Source organism: Saimiri boliviensis, chromosome 11 (genome assembly GCF_048565385.1).
Source record: "Saimiri boliviensis isolate mSaiBol1 chromosome 11, mSaiBol1.pri, whole genome shotgun sequence".
Classification (NCBI taxonomy): Eukaryota; Metazoa; Chordata; class Mammalia; order Primates; family Cebidae; genus Saimiri; species Saimiri boliviensis.
In genome coordinates, this window is record NC_133459.1 from 95,437,138 (window position 1) to 95,456,338 (window position 19,201).

At 40.7% G+C, this 19,201-nt stretch overlaps 1 protein-coding gene, 1 non-coding gene and 1 pseudogene across 5 annotated transcripts in view; all 3 read left to right on the plus strand.

The window, feature by feature from the left end:
• The window catches only part of CD58 (CD58 molecule), a 60,950-nt gene that overhangs the window by 32,221 nt on the left and 9,528 nt on the right, over positions 1-19,201 (plus strand). For all 4 annotated transcript variants that reach the window (XM_039460845.2, XM_074381210.1, XM_010344065.3 and 1 more), the window contains one exon: positions 4,987-5,250. In XM_039460845.2, coding sequence (XP_039316779.1) covers positions 4,987-5,250 — 264 coding nt within the window. The remainder of the gene's footprint in view (positions 1-4,986; positions 5,251-19,201) is intronic.
• Positions 4,136-4,276, plus strand: LOC120360548 (U4 spliceosomal RNA). Its single transcript, XR_005577016.1, has one exon. It is a non-coding gene; the product is annotated as a U4 spliceosomal RNA (small nuclear RNA).
• Positions 7,250-15,186, plus strand: LOC141580313 (nucleosome assembly protein 1-like 4 pseudogene; annotated as a pseudogene).

Sequence of the window (19,201 nt, forward strand, 5' to 3'; positions counted from 1 at the left end):
GTTTTGGTTGTAAAAAGACATAAGATGACTCTAGGTTTCACACCTGCATGATAAAATGACTGGTCATACTTTTTTTTTTTTTAAGAAATGAGGAAGTCATACTTCCTTGGGGTAATGTTAACATTTGTTTTAGTAACTTAGTAATCTTATGGAGACACCAAACCTAATAGGAGACTTTCAGCAAGTGTATTTTGGACAGGGGGATTTCCTGGCACTTCTTAAATTCAGGGCATCTGCTTCCTTCTGTGTGTTCATTGACATCTGGCTTTCCTCTATACCCAAAAGTCCCCTTAGAATTTCCACTTCTGATGTTTATTAGTCCTTTCCCATCTTTTTATGGATCTTCATCCCATCTCAGACGACGATTTTTATGTAAGTAGAATTGACTGCCCTGTCCTTAACTGGGCTGGATTGGTACTTGACCTTTACTAAAATTCATGAAAATATACACATATTTCTATAAAATATCATCAGATATATGTAAGAAATTCTCATTTTCTTACACAATACTGAACTCGATTCATTACTTATAAATTGACTAATTGTCTTAGAGAGGAAGTAGGCACATTTCTTGCCAGTTTAATGATGCTTAAGGTAGATGTGTAACCAATAGTTGTTAGATACAGCTGTGGTAAGTCTCAGTAAGAATGTGAAAGATTTACAGAAGAAAAGATCTGAGGTGTAGAAACTCAGATCTAGGCATTGAAAAAAGGCTTGCACACTTTTAGATGAGTTGGATAGGCACGTCTACGTTTGTCATCTGGCAACTGTTGTATAATGAGACAGCCAGAAAGAACTTCTATATAGTCAAGGGAGTTCTAGCAACTTAGAAGATAATACCAGGCCGGGCACGGTGGTTCACACCTATAATCCCAGCACTTTGGGAGGCCGAGGCAAGTGAATCACGAGATTTAGGAGACTGAGACCATCCTGGCCAACATGGTGAAACCCTGTCTCTACTAAGATACAAAAAATTGGCCGGGCGCGGTGGCTCAAGCCTGTAATCCCAGCACTTTGGGAGGCCGAGGCGGGTGGATCACAAGATCAAGAGATCGAGACCAACCTTGGTCAACAAGGTGAAACCCCGTCTCTACTAAAAATACAAAAAATTAGCTGGGCATGGTGGTGCATGCCTGTAATCCCAGCTACTCAGGAGGCTGAGACAGGAGAATTGCCTGAACCCAGGAGGCGGAGGTTGCGGTGAGCCGAGATCGTGCCATTGCACTCCAGGCTGGGTAACAAGAGCGAAACTCCGTCTCAAAAAAAAAAAAAAAAAAAAAAAAAGATACAAAAAATTAGCCTGGCATGGTGGTGCATGCCTGTAGTCCCGGCTACTCAGGAGGCTGAGGCAAGGGAGTCACTTGAACCCAGGAGGCAGAGATTGCAGTGAGCTGAGATCGCACCTCTGCACTCCAGCCTGATGACAGAGCAAGACTTCATCTCAAAAAAAAAAAAAAAAAAAAAGGTAATACTAACCCCGTTTAATGTTTCCCCTCAAGTTACTTTCATATGCTGTTTTTTTTCTTTTTTATGAACCCCGCATGTGGCACTCAATTATATTCTGTTTGACCTTTACAATGACCTGATAAAGCATTCCGTTTCACAGATGAAAATAAGATAGTTTAGGATCGGGTACGTCTTTATAGCAAAACAAAAACAAAAACAAAACAAAGATAGTTTAGGAGTCAGTTTCTCTGTTTGTCGAACAAGAAGCCTGAATGGATGCTTTCTTAAAAGTCTTTCAGCTCCTAAAAGGACTGTGGCCCAAGGTCACGTAGCAGGCCAAGGCTGAGGCTTGATCAAACCTCCCAGCTCCTGGTCAGTGATTCTTCTCATCATCTCACATACCCCTTGGGGAGCCTTGGCTTCCTGGAGTTGGAAACTCTCAGCCAATGGCCATGTGCTCTATTACAGCTACCATTTGTTAAGCTCTTACTCTGTGTAGATACTACATGTTAATTCATATATTGATTATTATCTGTATTAACTCATTTAATTTCATTGCAGTCTGATAGAGTAAGTACTATTTGTGTCCTTATTGTAGATAGGAGGAAACCTAGACACAAGATGATTTAAGTAACTTGCCCAATGTCATATGGCTCTTAGTCGCGAAGCTGGGATATGAACCCAGGCAGTTGGGCTTCTGAGTCCATGTAAGCACCATCCTATTCCTCTTTGGAGGTAGCTGGTAGAATAATTTACATTTTGTTTGAAGACTGTCTCTGAATCAATCCTTCTATACATCTGTCTCCCCATCTTTCCAATACTGCTTGTGAGGAGCCATGTGCCTTGTATTATGTCAGGTGCAGTGGTTAAAACGTGAGTCGTACCCAGTCTTTATGCTCCAAAGATGCACCATCTCTGGGGCTGATGATGCACCTCTGTTCAGTTCAGACAGTGCTGCATGATAGACTAGACATTGGTGGAGCTAGATCAATATATTAGAATCTGTAACAGAACAAATGGGTCACACATATCAGAAGCACCTGGGATGGTGGGGCTCGGGAATCTGTGTTTTTAACAAGAACCCTTGGTGGTTCTTAGGCACATTAAAATTTGAGAAATGCTTTGAAGGACCATTTCTAAGGAAGGAGAAAGCTTGGTTTTCTTCCCCTGAGAAGTGCCCAGCCTAGTGACAGAGGCAGGCCTAAGTCTATGAAATACTGAGAACAGGCATTTTTGAACTATTGGTATGCATGGAGTTTTTTGGAAGTCCCTGGGGTGGGCAAAAGGGACCAGAGGAAATTAGGGGAGCAGGGCTCTAGGCTTTCAATTCTGAGTCAGCTAGAGCAGCTTCTTACCCATTGGATTGGATTGCAACTGAAGATTTAATTCGGAGAAATTCCTCTGCTAAAAAGATGATTCAATGTCTTTTTAAGTTAAATAAAACCTTAAGGAAGTATGTAAAGAGTTATGTGAGCTAGATTAATCTTAAAAGCTGAGAAAGCCCCAAGAAGAAAGGGAAGTCAGTGTATGACTCTGGTCTCTACCAAGGCAGCCTGGGTACAGTATTTATCTGAGCGAGAAGGAATTCAGGAAGAGAAGAAGATGGGGGAATGATTAAACACTTTTATTTTTCAGATTATAATTGGAGCATAAGCATTAATTTGTTTTAGAAAACCTCATTTTAAATGACAACATAGTATTCCATTATCGTGGTGAATCTTAATTTATTTAAATGCTCTTTTTAGTCGACGTTTTTGATATATCAATACTTTATTGTCCCAGTGCTACCATGACTATTGTTGTATACTACATATGTTTTTGCCTATTTCCTCAAGCCTCTTATGATTAATTGCTGGAGGGTAGCTGAGATGCAAGAAGGCATATACATTAACAAATAAGTGACTAATAGGACAATGTAATTAGCCTTGAGGCTTTTAAAGGGCAACAGTGGCCGAATGTGACATGTTAGCCTCTTAACTCATCCTTGTAGGTCCAGGCTGCCCTAGCCAATAGGAGGCGCTTCCTAGAGGAAGGCTGGGAGCGTGGCCTCTGAACAGGCAGGTCTGCGACACATGCTGCACCCCACTCTGCCTATTAGCAGGGCCAGCCCAACCAATAGGCAGGACCCAGCAAGGCTCTGTGTAGCTCTACCAGAACCTTTCACAAAATGCTTTGAGTCAGATGTGTTATAGAATTGAAATTATTATTTTATGTTTAGGAAAGGTAATACAAGGTATTTCCTCTGCATATTAGGCACCCCACTTAATTATGGGGAGTATCCTGTGGGTCAAGCATAGGAACAAGTATTTATTTCATTCCTGTATATTTAGAGACAAGGTTTCAGCCTGATGTAATCATAGCTCCCTGTGTGCAGTGAGCTAGAGTGCAGTGGCACAATCATAACTCACTGCAGCTTCAAGCTATTTGGTTTAAGTAGTCCCAAGTAGCTAAGACTACAGGCAGGAGCCATCATACCTGGATAATCTTTGAACTTTTTATAAAGGAAGGGCCTCACTATGTTGCCCAGCCTGTTCTCGAACTCCTGGCCTCAAGCCATCCTCCTGCTTCAGCCTCCCAAAGTGCTGGGATTATAGCCATGAGCCCCTGTGTCCTGCCAAGCACAGGAATATTTTTGTGGTGAAACGATAATGAATATTTGAAGTAAGTGAGAAAATAAAGACTGTAAGTCAGCTTTGCGCAGTGGCAGTATCGTAGCCAATATGGTTTACCCGAGGCGTGATTATTGCTAATTGAAAACTTTTCCCAATACACTTCCATGACGACTTGAAATATAGTTGGCATTGGCAATTTTTGACAGTCTCTACAGAGACTGAATTAAAAAAAAAAAAAAAAGACTGTAAGTCATTGTGTTAATTCAGGTCAGGTCAGGATTTGCAGCTAAATGATTTTGCTACCAACTTGTGAAGACTCTTTTGGCTTCAGAGCTTTTTTGATTTCAGAATTGAGGATAAAGGATTTGGGGCCTGTATTGATCTGTTTTCACACTGCTATAAAGAACTGCCCGAGATTGGGTAATTTATAAAGAAAAGAAGTTTAATTAACTCACAGTTCCACATGGCTGGGGAGGCCTCAGGAAACTTACAATCATGATGGAAGGCAGAGGAGAAGCAAGCACTTTTTTAACAAAGCAGCAGGAGACAGAAAGAACTGCCACACGCTTTTAAACCAACAGCTGTCATGAGAACTCACTCACTATCACCAGAATAGCATGGGGAAACCGCCCCCACGGTACAATCACCTCCCACCAGGTGCCTTCCTTCACACATGGGGATTATAATTCAAGATGAGATTTGGGTGGGGACACAGAGCCAAGCCATATCAGGGTCTGCGTTTCTTCTGTTAAATTAGAACAGGTAGGTCTGACCTAGCAAAAGAAAGAATTCTCATCCCCTGATGCTCAAGGAGTTTGCTCATCGTTTCAAGCTCGTAAGGACGTTGGGAGCTCTTCATACATTTGCAGATGTTGTGTCTAAACCTTACTATTTTCTGTACTAAATATTATACTTTTTATTTTTCCAGAGCCTCTTCCGTCTCCTAGAGCAACTTGTGCATTGACTAATGGAAGCATTGAAGTCCTTTGCAAGATATCAGAGCATTATAACAGCCATCCAGAACTTACAGTGTACTCATGGGATTGTCCTATGGAGCAGTGCAAACATAACTCAACCAAAGTATATTTTAAGCTGGAAGATGATCTTCCACAGACAATACAGTGTACTGCTAGCAATCCATTAGTTAATAAAACATCATCGATCGTTTTGGAAACCTGTGTCCCAAACAGTGGTGAGTAAATAACTAAATGTGTCATGGAGGCTTTCCAACCACAGATGTGGTAACTAACATAAGGTTCACAATTTTGAAATGTAAAATGAGTTACAATTTTTAACAGAAACCCTATTATACATATAAAGCTAACATTATTTAGCCCTTTCTGTATTGAGCAAAATTCTAATACATGTGTTAATTCAATCTTATATCAATCCTCATACAACCTATAAGTTGTATACTAGTATTTATCCCTATTTCCTAGTGAGAAACCAACAGAGAGTTTAAGTTGTTTGCCCAAGGTCAACAGCTAGTAAGTGGTAGAACCTGGTTTTGAATAGAGGCTATCCAGCTCTAGAGCCCATGGTTTTAACTATTCACAATGCCGCTTTATAATATTCTTAATAATGATTATGTTCTCAAAGGTTGCATATCTGCTACAGGAGCATGCATTTGATCTGTTTCCTTAGGCCTAACACTCAGTGACTCTGTCTTGGCTGTGATTTTCTAATGTCATTTTACTATTACTTACATTTGCAATTTGTATTACCTGTTTTTTTACATTACATCCCCAGTTTAACAAACCAAAAGATCAGTAACTTGAAAGTAGTTTACTAAAATATAAAAGAAGAGATGAAAATAGTAAATACTATATTCAGAATAATATAATTGTAAATAGTGAACAGGATTCCAGGGCAAATAGAGAATATGAGTCTCTTGGGTTGGGAAGGTAAGTCTATGAATGAAATTTTTCTGAACAAACAGCTGAAACAGATAAGGGAAATCAGTAAATACAAGAAACATAAGAAACTTGGATTTTAACTGGTGAGCCATTCTAAGTCTTCCATTTACTGTCTTTTCTGACCATTTCAAACAGTAACTTAAAGCCGTTCAAGTTATATTATTTTCAGACAAAGCAGAGTAACTTCTTGGGAAAGGAAACACATTTTTCTTTTTCTTTTTTTTAATTGCATTTTAGGTTTTGGGGTACATGTGAAGAACATGCGAGATTGTTGCATAGGTACACACGTGGCAGCGTGATTTGCTGCCTTCCTCCCCTTCACCTCTTTCAGTCATTTCTCCCCATGCTGTCTCTCCCAACTCCCCACCCCCTGCTGTCTCTCCCCTATTTTCCCCCAACAGACCCCAGTGTGTGATGTTCCCCTCCCTGTGTCCATGTGTTCTCATTGTTCAACACCCGCCTGTCAGTGAGAACATGCGGTGTTTGATTTTCCGTTCTTGTGTCAGTTTGCTGAGAATGATGGTTTCCAGGTTCATCCATGCCCCTACAAAGGAAACGAACTCATCGTTTTTGATGGCTGCATAATATTCCATGGTGTATATGTGCCACATTTTCCCTGTCCAGTCTGTCATCGATGGGCATTTGGGTTGGCTCCAGGTCTTTGGCTGGGCATGGTGGCTCACGCCTGTAATCCAAGCACTTTGGAGGCCAAGGCGGGCGAATCACCTGAGGTCGGGAGTTCAAGGCAGGAAACACATTTTTCTTTCTTTCTTTCTTTCTTTCTTTCTTTCTTTCTTTCTTTCTTTCTTTCTTTCTTTCTTTCTTTCTTTTTCTTTCTTTCCTTCCTTCCTTCCTTCCTTCCTTCCTTCCTTCCTTCCTTCCTTCCTTCCTTCCTCTCTCTCTCTCTCTCTCTCTCTCTCTCTCTCTCTCTCTTCTTTCTTTCTTTTTTAAAGGTGGGGTTTCAGCATGATGGCCAGGCTGGTCTTGAACTACTGACCTCAGGTGATCCACCCACCTCGGCTTCCCAAAATGCTAGGATTACAGACGTGAGCCAACATTTTTCAAGAAAAAGAACGTCTTCCTCGTCAAGGCGGGCAGCGGCAGGCCAGGGGCTTGGAGCCCCGGCCTGAGATGCTGGCGGGCGGCCCCTCCCAGGCCCCGGTGCGCCCCGCCCGGCCGCTTGCAGCCCGGAAGGTCGGGATGCTTTGTTCTGCGCCGCAGGCCGCTTCCTGGGCAGCCCCGCAAAGGAGGCGCAGACGCGAAGGAGAAGGCGGGAAGAGGCCTTGACCGCTGGAAACTCCGGCTCGCCCAGCCTGCCTAGTGCCAGGGCGTGGTGGTTACACGGCCGGGCGTGCCCGGAGCGGCCAGGCTTCCAGTTTTTGGTTTTGGTTTTTGGTTTTTTTTGACTGACTCCTGATCCTAAATGATCCACCTGTCTCAGCCTCCCAAAAGGCTTCCCGTCTTTAAGGTGGAGACATCCAGGACCTCTTTATTAGATGTTTAGGAATTTGAGTTTTTACGTGGGGCCATAGTCAACATGCGCCCCTGTGGGGCAGGCTGGGCTAACTGGGGTTTTGATTTTAAGTTTCGTATGGCCGAGGGCATGTCTGAAGGGGAAGAACGTTCTTGGTGTTGCTTCTTAGTTGTTGGGAGCTGTGAGGTGTGAGAGAGATGGGCGGTGTGCGCCCCAGAGGACTGGCCTGAGTGAGCCTGGACTAATTACTTAACGGGACTTGGTTTGCCAGCCAAGGCGATAAAGACATTCAGATGGTGGATAACAGCTTTTCAGATGCGGTTCCTTCAGATTCCGTGGAAGCAGCTAAAAATGCAAGTAATACAGAAAAACTCACAGATCATGTGCTGCAGAATCCTTGAGTTTGGGCAGCTTTACAGGAGAGACTCGACGATGTCCCTTCCAGCTACGTCGAAAGTTTACCCAAAGCAGTAAAAAGAAGAATTAATGCATTGAAACAATTTCAGGTGAGATGTGCCCTTATAGAAGCCAAGTTCTATGAAGAAGTTCGTGACTTGGAAAGAAAGTGCAGCATTATAACAGTCTCCCTTTGACAAGGGAAGAGAATTTATCATCCGTGATGTTGAACCGCCAGATGCGGAATCAGAATGGCACAGTGAAAATGAAGAGGAAGAGACATTGGTAGGAGACATGAAAGACAAAGCAGTCCTAACAGAAGCAGCAGCAGTAACAGCTGAAGAGCCAAATCCCAAAGGCGTTCTAGAGTTCTGGTTTGCCGTCTTTAGAAATGTAGCTATGCTAAGTGAATTAGTCCAGGAATATGATGAACTAATCTTCAAACACCCGCAGGATATTCAAGTAAAGTTTTCTGACCCTGGACAGCCTGTCTTTTGTGTGAGAGTTCCGCTTTGAACCCAATGACTACTTCACCAACTCAGCCCTGACAGAAACCTGCAAAATGAAATCAGAACCAGATAAGGCCGATCCCTTTTCCTTCCAATGTCCTGAGATCGTGGACTGTGACGGGTGTAGTATTGCTGGAAGGAAGGAAAGCATGTTACTGTCCAAACTGTCAAGAAAAAGCAGAAACATAAGCGTCGAGGCACTGTTAGAACAATTACAAAGCAAGTACCCAATGAATCATTTTTCAACTTCTTCAATCCAGTGAAAGCATCCGGGGATGGAGAATCACTGCATGAAGGTTCTGGATTCACATTAGCCTCTGAAATGGACACTTTTTCTGTGAGCCAATCGATAGTCCCATGGGCTGTGCTGTACTTCACTGGGGACACCATACATAGAGGATGAGGACAGTCTTGAAGAAGGTGAAAAGAGGAGGTGTTAGAAGGTGACAAGCGGGGAGAAGATGAGGACGATGAGGGAATTAATCCCAAGAAGGAATCCAGCTAGCGGGCGCAATGCAGGCAGCAGCAGGAAGCGAAGGCAGGCGCCTGGCCTACCCAATGTCGCTGTCGCTGCGGGGACTCCAGGCCTGTGGGCGGGGCCTCGATCCTTGCCGCATCGACAGCGCTTCCATCCGATAGGTTTTCAAGTGCAAGATTTTCACTTTCACTTTTTCTTTTTCCTTATTATTTTGCTTCACTTGTGCAGTGACCACTACAATACGTTTCAGAAATGGGAGTTTTCATCCAGCATCCTCTGCAGCCTTGGTGCCCGTAGCTGTGGACTTGCCTGGGTCTTTCCCTGTGGGAGAGCCCCGGAGACCACATTGGCGTGGGGTAGGGGTCACTTGGCAAAAAGGACCGAACTTTGGTGATGTGGTTCCAGGAACCTAGAACCTCTCCTACCACTCCTGCATTTGGACTGATTTCTTCCCTTTCATTTGAAGAAACCGACTCTGCTGTTTCCAGCCTGCCGGGTGCAGCCTGTGTCACCTGTTGGATGCTAATCATCTCAGAAGGGCTGTGTGGAGTAGGGTCACGTTCTTAGGACGGTGCTTCTTGATTTTCTTTTTTTTTAGGGGTGGGTTAGGGTTGTGGCACACCAGCTCAGGCAAGAGCTGCCGTGGGTCACCTCCTATTTATTTCGCCCTTCTTGCCTGTAAGGACTGCAGTCTTTCACTGTTGCTGCTCTTTACCATTTCTGAACCACCTTGGTGACCTGAGCAGGAAGATGTGCCACTTCCTAGCAGGAGCAAGGCCTGTGCGGAAAAAGCGCTGCTCCCTGCCACCCGGCTGAAGATGCCAGGACTCAGGCGCCACCCTGCTGCCAAGCTGGGATTCTGCGGTCTTCAACAGTGAGGGGCTGGGCTGGGAAGTCCTGCGTTTCAGTTGAGCATATGAGTGTCATGTCCTGCTTTCTCAGTAGTTCCATTGCTGGGCCCCAACATTCATCCTGTCTGAAGGTCCTGGGTTTGGTGTGACCGGTTGGCGGCTGGCGGATGGGGTTTCCGAGTGGGTGGCGGCACACTCTGGCAGCCGGGGATGGGCGTGTTGCACTGACCAGGCCTGTGGAGCGTGCTCAGCTTAACCTTGGAACACATTTGTAACTGCATATTTGTTCAGAATAGTTAGAATATGCTATTAAAGTTGTGAAACGTGGAGAAAGAAAAAGAAAAAGTGCAAATGAGTTCCAATTTATAACTGATGTATTTGATTCCTGAAGACAGAGAAAAGATCAAACCCACAGAGGTGTCACTCAAAGGAGCACTGTTTGTACAGCTCTCACAATTGAAAGAAGTTTTTAAAACTAGCTGCAAAGTTATAATAGTTAAGCTTGGAGCAAACATTCCCTTATTAATTCCACCTTTTGAATGTTACTTAATACCCAAGGCACACGATATGGAAATGTAATTTGATGTAAAAGCAGATAGTTGCTTGATAATGGGAACAACAAAAAATAAAACCAGTGTGCTTCTGCCGTTTGGTATATGTGTGCTAGTTCTAACTGACAAGGAGAAAGAAGATGGCCACATACAGACAGAGCAAGCAAATTGAAATCCTGAAAAGTTTTAAGTGTTCCAAGAGGTGAAGTACTTGAAGGAATTTATTTCTGAGTAAGATCCCTTTATAGAATCACATGGACCATTTGAGGGGATTTTCAAATCTCCTAAACAGTGTTTTGCCCTTGCACAATTTTCACTTTATGTTTGCTATTGCAATTGAAGACGTAAGTAAGATTACGTTCCCTGTAGATAGTCTGGTGAAAGACATCATCATAGTATTCCTCTCGTTGATTTGAAATAAGTATCATTAATTTGAAAACATTCTTTTAATTATTAAATAATGGTGATTCATCCTTCTTTTACATGTTCTTCCAAATTGATAGTTCACATCTATACAATAGAGTTCGGAAGTTTGAGGAATGTTGCTTGATAGTTCTTAGGTGTTTAAATCCTGGAGTAGTGTTGACATCTGAGACATACATGTGGGCTTCTGACCCTGGTTTCTGTTAACCAAAGTTGGAGGACCTTTTCCTTTCAAAATGCAAACCAGGAGCTGAACTTAGTGATCTTATTGGTTCTTTTGAACAACAACAGTGTAGGATTTTTTTTTTTTCTGTGATGATTTTTGAATGCATTTGTGTGGAACCACATGCATCATAACAAATACAACCCATGAATGTATAACAGTTAAATAGTAGATCTTACTTTTTCAGGTTTTGATTTCTCATCCAAACTTTCTGATGCTTTATTAGTGAAGTAAGGTAACTCACATTGACTAGCCTGCTCTTCTTTAGCAAACCCTTCCAAATAACTGCCTCGTTTGCTCCTCCCCACTACCATTTTAGATTGACCAGACAGAATGAGAAGACAGGTTCAACCAGGTGGGGTAACTTGCCCAAGGTCACTTAAGTGTTGGAGGTCTTTGAATTCTAGAGTGTTTTTGTATGATACTGGCCTGACTCTCTATATGTCTCAAATCAAATTTTAAAGTTTTCTTTGATTTATTCACAGGAGTCAGCCAGAGAAACCCATACCAGGTAGATATACATAGATATTGGTCAGATGTAACCTAACTTTTTACTGCATTATCTCATGTTTCTTGTAACATTTTGTCTAGTAGGACCTTTTTGTGGTTGGTGGTCATTTTAGTCATGACATCTACTGTCATACCATCACCGCAACGCAGAAATGGCATGGTGGTGTTATTAACTAGTTAAACATAATCTATAGAAGAATTTTAGAGACAGTTAAGATTGAAGACAGAGTTCTTGTCCACCTCATATTATATTGGGGGGATGAACTAATATTTACTGAAGGCCTACTCCACAGCAAACTCCTATAAATGATTTACATAAATGCATCACATTTAATCCACACAACAACCTAGTGGTGTGGGTATCATAAAGGAGGAATCTGAGGCACAGTGAAGTTAAGTAACTTGACCGAGTATGCACATTTATTAAGAGCAAAGCCAGGATTTGACATCCAACTCCATCTGAACTCAAAGTACTGTGTCTTCCCCACTGTACTGGTGAAGTGAAAGTAAGAAGATGACTCAAAGATGTACAGTTATAATCTGGAATTTGGAATTTACTTCCTTTGGTAAACCATTTGAAAATTGCAGCTCAAGGCTTTGGGAGATGGAAAGAAAGCTAGCGAGCAATTATTTCTTTTCTTTGTGCCATGCTCCCACAGTTTGCTCCTCCTCATCTCCTTATCTGCAGTCAGAGTAAATGGCATGTGGGTTTTGTGCCTGTGCTACAGATGTTCACAAACCTCGAGGTCAGAAAGCTGTTTTATGGCAGCACCTGAATGTAGACAGACTTACACAGATCAGAAAATGGAGAAGCTGAGGGCAGGAGAAAATTCCGGATAGAAGAGAACATGGGATTGGGAGTGAGAAAACCTGAGCCCCAGACCTGATTTCACTGCTTACTGGCAATGTGATTGTGGGAGGTTACATGGTATGAAGCATCTGTGAGCATCAGCTCCCTTATCCATACAATGGGGATAATAATACTTTATAAAGGCTGAGGAAATTCAATAAAATAACATGTGGGAAAGCGTATTGATGACGGTGAGTCACTGTAACATTGTTAGTTGTTATTCAGGATACAAGAAGAGTTTCAAGAGGGGATGCTTGGTATAACATCATATACAAAATGGTTTAAGGAGGACAATGGAGAAGAGATTGTACATTTGGCACGTAAGAGGTCGTTTTTGACAGTCCTTGTGAGAAGATGAGGGTAGGAACCAGATTCCTGGGCTTTAAGTAAGAAGAGGGGTAGTCCAATAGGCCAGTTATGTATTTGGCTGTGAAAAGAAGAAAAGAAAATCTAAGTACATTGAGAGTCAAAGGCTATTTCCCGGTAAAGAAACCCAAGGACTTTACCATTTTCTCATAGATAAGAAGTAGGATTCTTCTCTCTCATAGATATGAAGTAGGATGGGAAGAAGTAGGATGATTGTAAGACCTTTCACATTGACACAGAATTCTAAAGGGGACCCCAGGAAAAGTGCACATTTTTTGAAGGGGTAGGCAAGAGGACATTCTCTAGAGTACCAGTTTCCAACTGTCGTCCACATTGATGGACCAAGAACATAAAAGAAACATTGTTCAGCTCCAACCTGAAGTTATGCAAAACAAACATCATTCTGAGTTCAGCTAGATAATCTTTCTTTCATAGCTGAGGTGGATATTACGTTACCTGCAGGGAGTAAGTCACTGAAGGGCCCTGAGGGTAGAGCCTCAGAAAAACACCCTCTGATCTTACCCCTAAGATAAATGAGAGCAATTGGAAAAATTCATCATAAAAACACAATAATATGGGGAAGTCGGAAAAAAAAAGGAGAAGAAGGAAAGAAATTCAACATAGGAAATAACATTATGTAGACTGAGATGAAGAATGTTAAGAATATTTGAACAAAGTTTGAATCAGATGAAAGGTAACAGGCAGAAACAGAAGTAGGAGAATTTTTGGACTGATTTAAGTTGATCTCTTGTGACTTTTACAGATTTCCACTGGGAAGAATAGTGATTAAGAATGTGCCCTCTCCTTTTAAAAACTGAGAAAGCAGGCTACGTGCAATGGCTTATGCCTATAATCCCAAAACTTTGTGAGGCCAAGGCAGGAGGATTGCTTGAGGCCAAGAATTCAAGACCAGCCTGAGCAACGTAGGGAGACCCCATCTTTGCTAAAAAGTAAAAGATTACCCAGGTGTTGTGGCATGTGCCTGTAGTCCTAGCTACTTGGGAGACTGAGGTGGGAGGATCACTTGAGGCTGGGAGTTTAAATAAATCAAGTCAATAATTGATAATCTTCTAAAACAGAAAGCACCAGGTTCAGGTGGATTCACTGGTGGATTCTACCAGACATTTAAGGAAGAAATTATATAATTCTCTGTAATATCTTTTAGAAGATAGAATAAATTGTATCAATTCTCTATAATCTCTTTTAGAAGATAGAAGCAGAGGGCATACTTTCTAACTCATTTTTTGAGGCCAGCATTATTCTTGTGCTAAAACCAAAGAACAACACAAGAAAAGAAAACTAAACACAATGTTCTCATGAACAAACATGTAGAAATCTTCAGCAAAATATTAGCAAGTTAGATCCAACAGCACATAGAAAGAATTATACATTGCAACTAAGTGGGATTTATTTCAGGTGTGCAAGACAGGTTCAGCATATGAAAATCAATTAATGTAATCTATCACATTGACAAACTATGAAAGAAAAATCAAATGATCATGCCAATAGATACAGAAAAAGCATTTGACAAAATCCAATATCAATTTATGATAAAAACTTTCGTAAACTAGGAATAGAGGGGAACTTTTTAAACTTGTTAACAAATGCCTACAAAAAAACCCTACAGCTAACTAACATCATCTGTAATGGTGAGAAACTTGAAGCTTTCCCACTACGACCAGGAACAAGGAAAGAATGTTCCTCTCACCACTTCTTTTCAACATTGTACTATAAACACGAGCTAATGCCATAAGACAAGAAAAGGAAATAAAAGTTACACAGATTGAAAAGAAAGAAAATTATTTTAGTTCTCAGATGATGTAAATATCTGTGTATACAGTCCAAAAGAATTGGCAAAAAACCTCCTGGAACTAATAAAAAACTACAGCAAGTTGCAGGATACAAAGTTAATATACAAAATCAATCACTTTTCTATGTATCAGCAATGAACAAGTAGAATTTGAAGTTTAAAACATAAAACCATTTACATTAGCACCCCAAAAATGCAATACTTAGTTACAAGTCTAACAAAATATGTACCAGATTTATATGGGAAAATCAATAAAACTGATTAAAAAAATCAAAGATAAACTAAATAAAAGGAGGGATACTCTATGTTTGTAGATAGGAAGACTCCATATTGTGAAGATGTCAGTTATTTCTAACTTGATCTATAAATTCAGTGTGTTCCCAAGCAAAATATCCAAAGTCATTTGTGGATATCAACAGACTGATTTCAAAGTTAAATGGGCAGGCAAAAGAGCAGAATGGTCAGCAAAATGCTGAAGGAGAACAAAATTGGAGGACTGATACTACTCAACTTCAAGACTTACTATAAAGCTACAGTAATCAACATACTGTGATATTGGTGGAAAAATAAGAGAAATAGATCAGTGAAACAGAATAGAGAGCCCAGAAATAGACCAACATAAATATATTCAACTGCTCTTTTGATGAAAGAGCAAAGGCAATACAATGGAGCAAAGATGATGTTTTCAACAAATAATACTGTAACAACTGGACATCCACATGCAAAAAAAAAAAAAAAAGAAAGAAAGAAAGAAAGAAAGAAAGAAAGAAAGAGTCTAAACACAGACCTTATACCCTTCACAAAATTTTACTCAAAATGAACTATAGATCTAAATATAAAATGCAAAACTATAAGACTCCTAAAGAGAAAACCTAGATAACTTTGGATATGGTGATGACTTTTTAGATACAACACCAAAGACATGATTCATGAAAGAATTAATAAGCTGTACTTCATTAAAATTAGAAACATTGTTGAGTGAAAGACAATTTCAAGAGAATGAGAAGCCAAGCCACAGTATGGGAGAAAATACTTGCAAAAGACATATCTGATAAAGGATTGTTATCCAAAATATACAGAAAAACTTCTTAAAACTCAACAAGAAAAACACAAACAACCCAATTTTAAAAATGAGTCAAAGATCTCATCAGACACCTCTCCAAAGAGGATGTACAGATGGCCAATAGGGATATAAAAAGATGCTCCCTGGCCAGGTGTGGTGGCTCACACCTGTAATCCCAGCACTTTGGGAGGCCGAGGCAGGTGGATCACCTGAGGTCAGGAGTTCAAGAGCAGCCTGGCCAAATGGGAAAACCCTGTCTCTATTAAAAATACAAAAATCAGCTGGGCGTGGTGGTGCATGCCTGTAATCCCAGCTACTTGAGAGTCTGAGTCAGGAGAATCGCATGGACCCAGGAGGTGAAAGTTGCAGTGAGCCAGTATCACACCACTGCACTCCAGCCTGGGTGGTGGAGAGAGACTCTGTCTTGAAAAAAAAAAAAAAAAGATGCTCCATGTCCTATATCATCAGGGAAATGCAAACAAAAACAACAATGAAATACCACTTCACACCTATCACACTGGCCAAATCTGGAACACTGATAGCACCAAATGCTGGTGAGGATGTGGAACAACTTTCATTCATTGCAGGTGGAAATGCAGAATGGTGCAGCCACTTTGGAAGACAGTTTGGCAATTTCTTACAAAAGCGTACATACTCTTACCATTCAATGCATCAGTCGTGCTTCTCGGTATTTACTCAAAAGCATTGAAAACTTATGTTGACATAAAAACCTGCACATGCTGTTTATAGCATCTTTATTAGTAATTGCCAAAACTTGGAAGCAACCAAGATGTCCTTAAGTAAGTGAATAATAAATTGTGGTACATGCAGACAATAGAATATTATTCAGCACTAGAAACTATCAAACCATGGCAAGACATGGAGGAAATTTACATGCATATTACTGAGTTAAAGAATCCAATCTGAACAGGCTACATGCTATGTGATTCTACCTATATGACATTCTGGAAAAGGCAAAACTATGGAGACTGTAAAAAGCTGTGGTTGGCAGGGGATATGAATAGGTGGAACACAGAGGAGTCTGGGAACAGTGAAAATACTCTCTGTATACTGTAATGATGTCATTATACATTTGTCCAAACCCACAGAATACACAACTGAGTTCTAATGTAAAGTATGGACTTTTTAGTGATAAGATGTGTCAGTGTGATTTCATTAATTCTAAAAAATGTACCCTCTGGTGAAGGATGTTGATAATGGGGAAGCTCTGCATGTGTAGGGGCAGAGTGTATGTGCAAAGTTTCTGTAGCTTCTGCTCTGTTTTGTTGTAATCAAAAACTCAAAAATACATAAAGCCAAATAAAGCTAATGTACTAAGCCATGAATCAAGTTGATAGAATAACCCCAAATAGAGGAACCATTCCAAGTGTTTTAAAAACATAATAATTTGGGTGGCATATTTCAAGGGGCTGCATTCTAAGGATAAAAAGAACTACAAAGAAAAATATTGTAATCTGTTTTAAGTAATTATATAGTTGGTGGTAATGTTGGTATTTGGTTACTGTGTGAATATGTATTGCAGGAAAAAGCAAACAAATATTTATATTGTTGTTATTGAATGTTGGGATGTTTGGCATGAAAGAAAGTAAATTCAGCTGTAAGTTGATTACGTTAAGTAAAAAACTGTAGCCCTAGATTTAGTTAAAGGTATTAATTTAAACCATATGAAATTGCCATTTCTCTAGCCAAAAATCATTGAATCCTAGCAACTGAATAGGGTTCATCATAATGTCAGCATGACCCATTAATATATTTTGTCTCTTAAAAAATCATGTATTTCCTGGTCTGTCCATTGAAATGTTCCAGAAACAGGAGCCAATCCCACAGCAATTTGCATGCTTCTTGGTTCTTGGAACCAGATCTGAGTGACCAGTGTTTCCTGGTGTGCCTAACCTTTCCAGTTTCAGCACCCAAATTTCACATCCCAGGAAACTCCTCAGTTTGAGGAAAACCAGGATGATTGGCCACCTTAACCCAGATTATGGTATCTAATTACCATTTCCCATGAAAATGAACCAGAGCCTTTGGAACAGTTGGCTGATTCCATATCTGGAGCATGGAATGCATTATAATGAGGCTTGAATATCTTATTTTACTGCATAACAAGAAATCTATCAAAAAGACTTACTATGATGTTATAGCAGGACTCAGGAGCTACTCTGAAGAGGTTCCCACAGGCCAAAAATGAGGCAATTGGAGCATCAATAAGAATAACAACTTCAGTAGATTGAAACACATCAATTGTGCTTAGTTCATGAGTTCATAATAGTACTAAAAACAAATTTAAAAACTCATTGGTTATGTCTAGAGAATGCTTGGGAGCCAACTCATTATCTTGAAAACGGTAAAGAAAGAGAATCAAACACTGCTTTTCCTATAAAAACGGAACCTCAGAGTAACCATATTGTTGATGAGGGGCAATTTATCTTTACGTGAAGATTGTAGTTAGTAAAGAAGGAATGATAGATTAAACCACTTTGCAAACCCTTGATGAAATTATGGCTCTAGACAATGATCTTCAATGACATTGACATCGTGGAAAGAAAAGCAAGCAGGCATCATACACCACCTGAGGGAAGTATGCAACACTACTTAGTGAGTATTATTGCCAAAGAAATCTGAATTCTGCTACTAAAGAAGGGAAAATGATGTTTGGGGGTACCTAGCAGTTTCTGGCCAGGGTCTTCTCAAATCTGACCAGTAGGTGACTGCCTATTTGTTCTAGCACACCTGTGTTCCTAATAAAAGGAAAGTAAGTGATCTTATTCTTACTCTCATTTATTCATTCATTTTCTCTTTCTCCTCCTGTCCCTTCCTTTCCCATATCCATGTCATATTGCTCTTAGTGTATTGTGTACTCTGATTTTGGATTTTCAATAGCTGGATAGAGTTTACCTTGTGAACATACCACAGTTTTTTGTTGAAGACACTCAGGTTGTTTTTGCCTTATAGTGTATTAAGTAAGGCTGCAGTAAATGTCTTTGTGACTTTTTGCGGGGAGAAGAAGGATGCATCATTGATAGTTTCCCCAGGATAACATCTTAGAAATGGAATTGCAGAGTCACAAGACATTAATAGAAATACCAATGACATCTACTTAATAGGTTAATGACAGTATGTAACAGCTGTTCTTAAGTGCAGCTACCCCATGAGATAAGTATATTTATTTGTCCCACATATAGTTATCCCATGCATATAAATATACTTAACTCATAGGATACCTGCACTTAAGAACAGTGCATGAGAAAATGGAGGCACTGAGAGGTTAAGGCACTTGCCCAACATTGTAATAACTTAGTGAGACCGTAGGCACATGACTTAGTATAAGGCCTAGATGCTTCATGATAATTTTCGTGTTTTTTTTTTTTTTTTTGAGACAGAGTCTCACTCTGTCACCAGGTGCCAGGCTGGAGTGCAATGACATGATCTCAGCTCACTGCAACCTCCCCCTCCCGGGTTCAAGCAATTCTCCTGCCTCAGCCTCCCGAGTAGCTGGGACTACAGGCACCCGCCACCATGCCCAGCTAATTTTTTTATTTTTGGTAGAGATGGGGTTTCACCATGTTGGCCAAAATGGTCTTAATCGCTTGACCTTGTGGTCCACCCGCCTTGGCCTCCCAAAGTGCTGGGATTATAGGTGTGAGCCACCACACCCGGCCAATAAATATTTTTAAGGCTTGTTGTATACTGCCAGAATTGCCC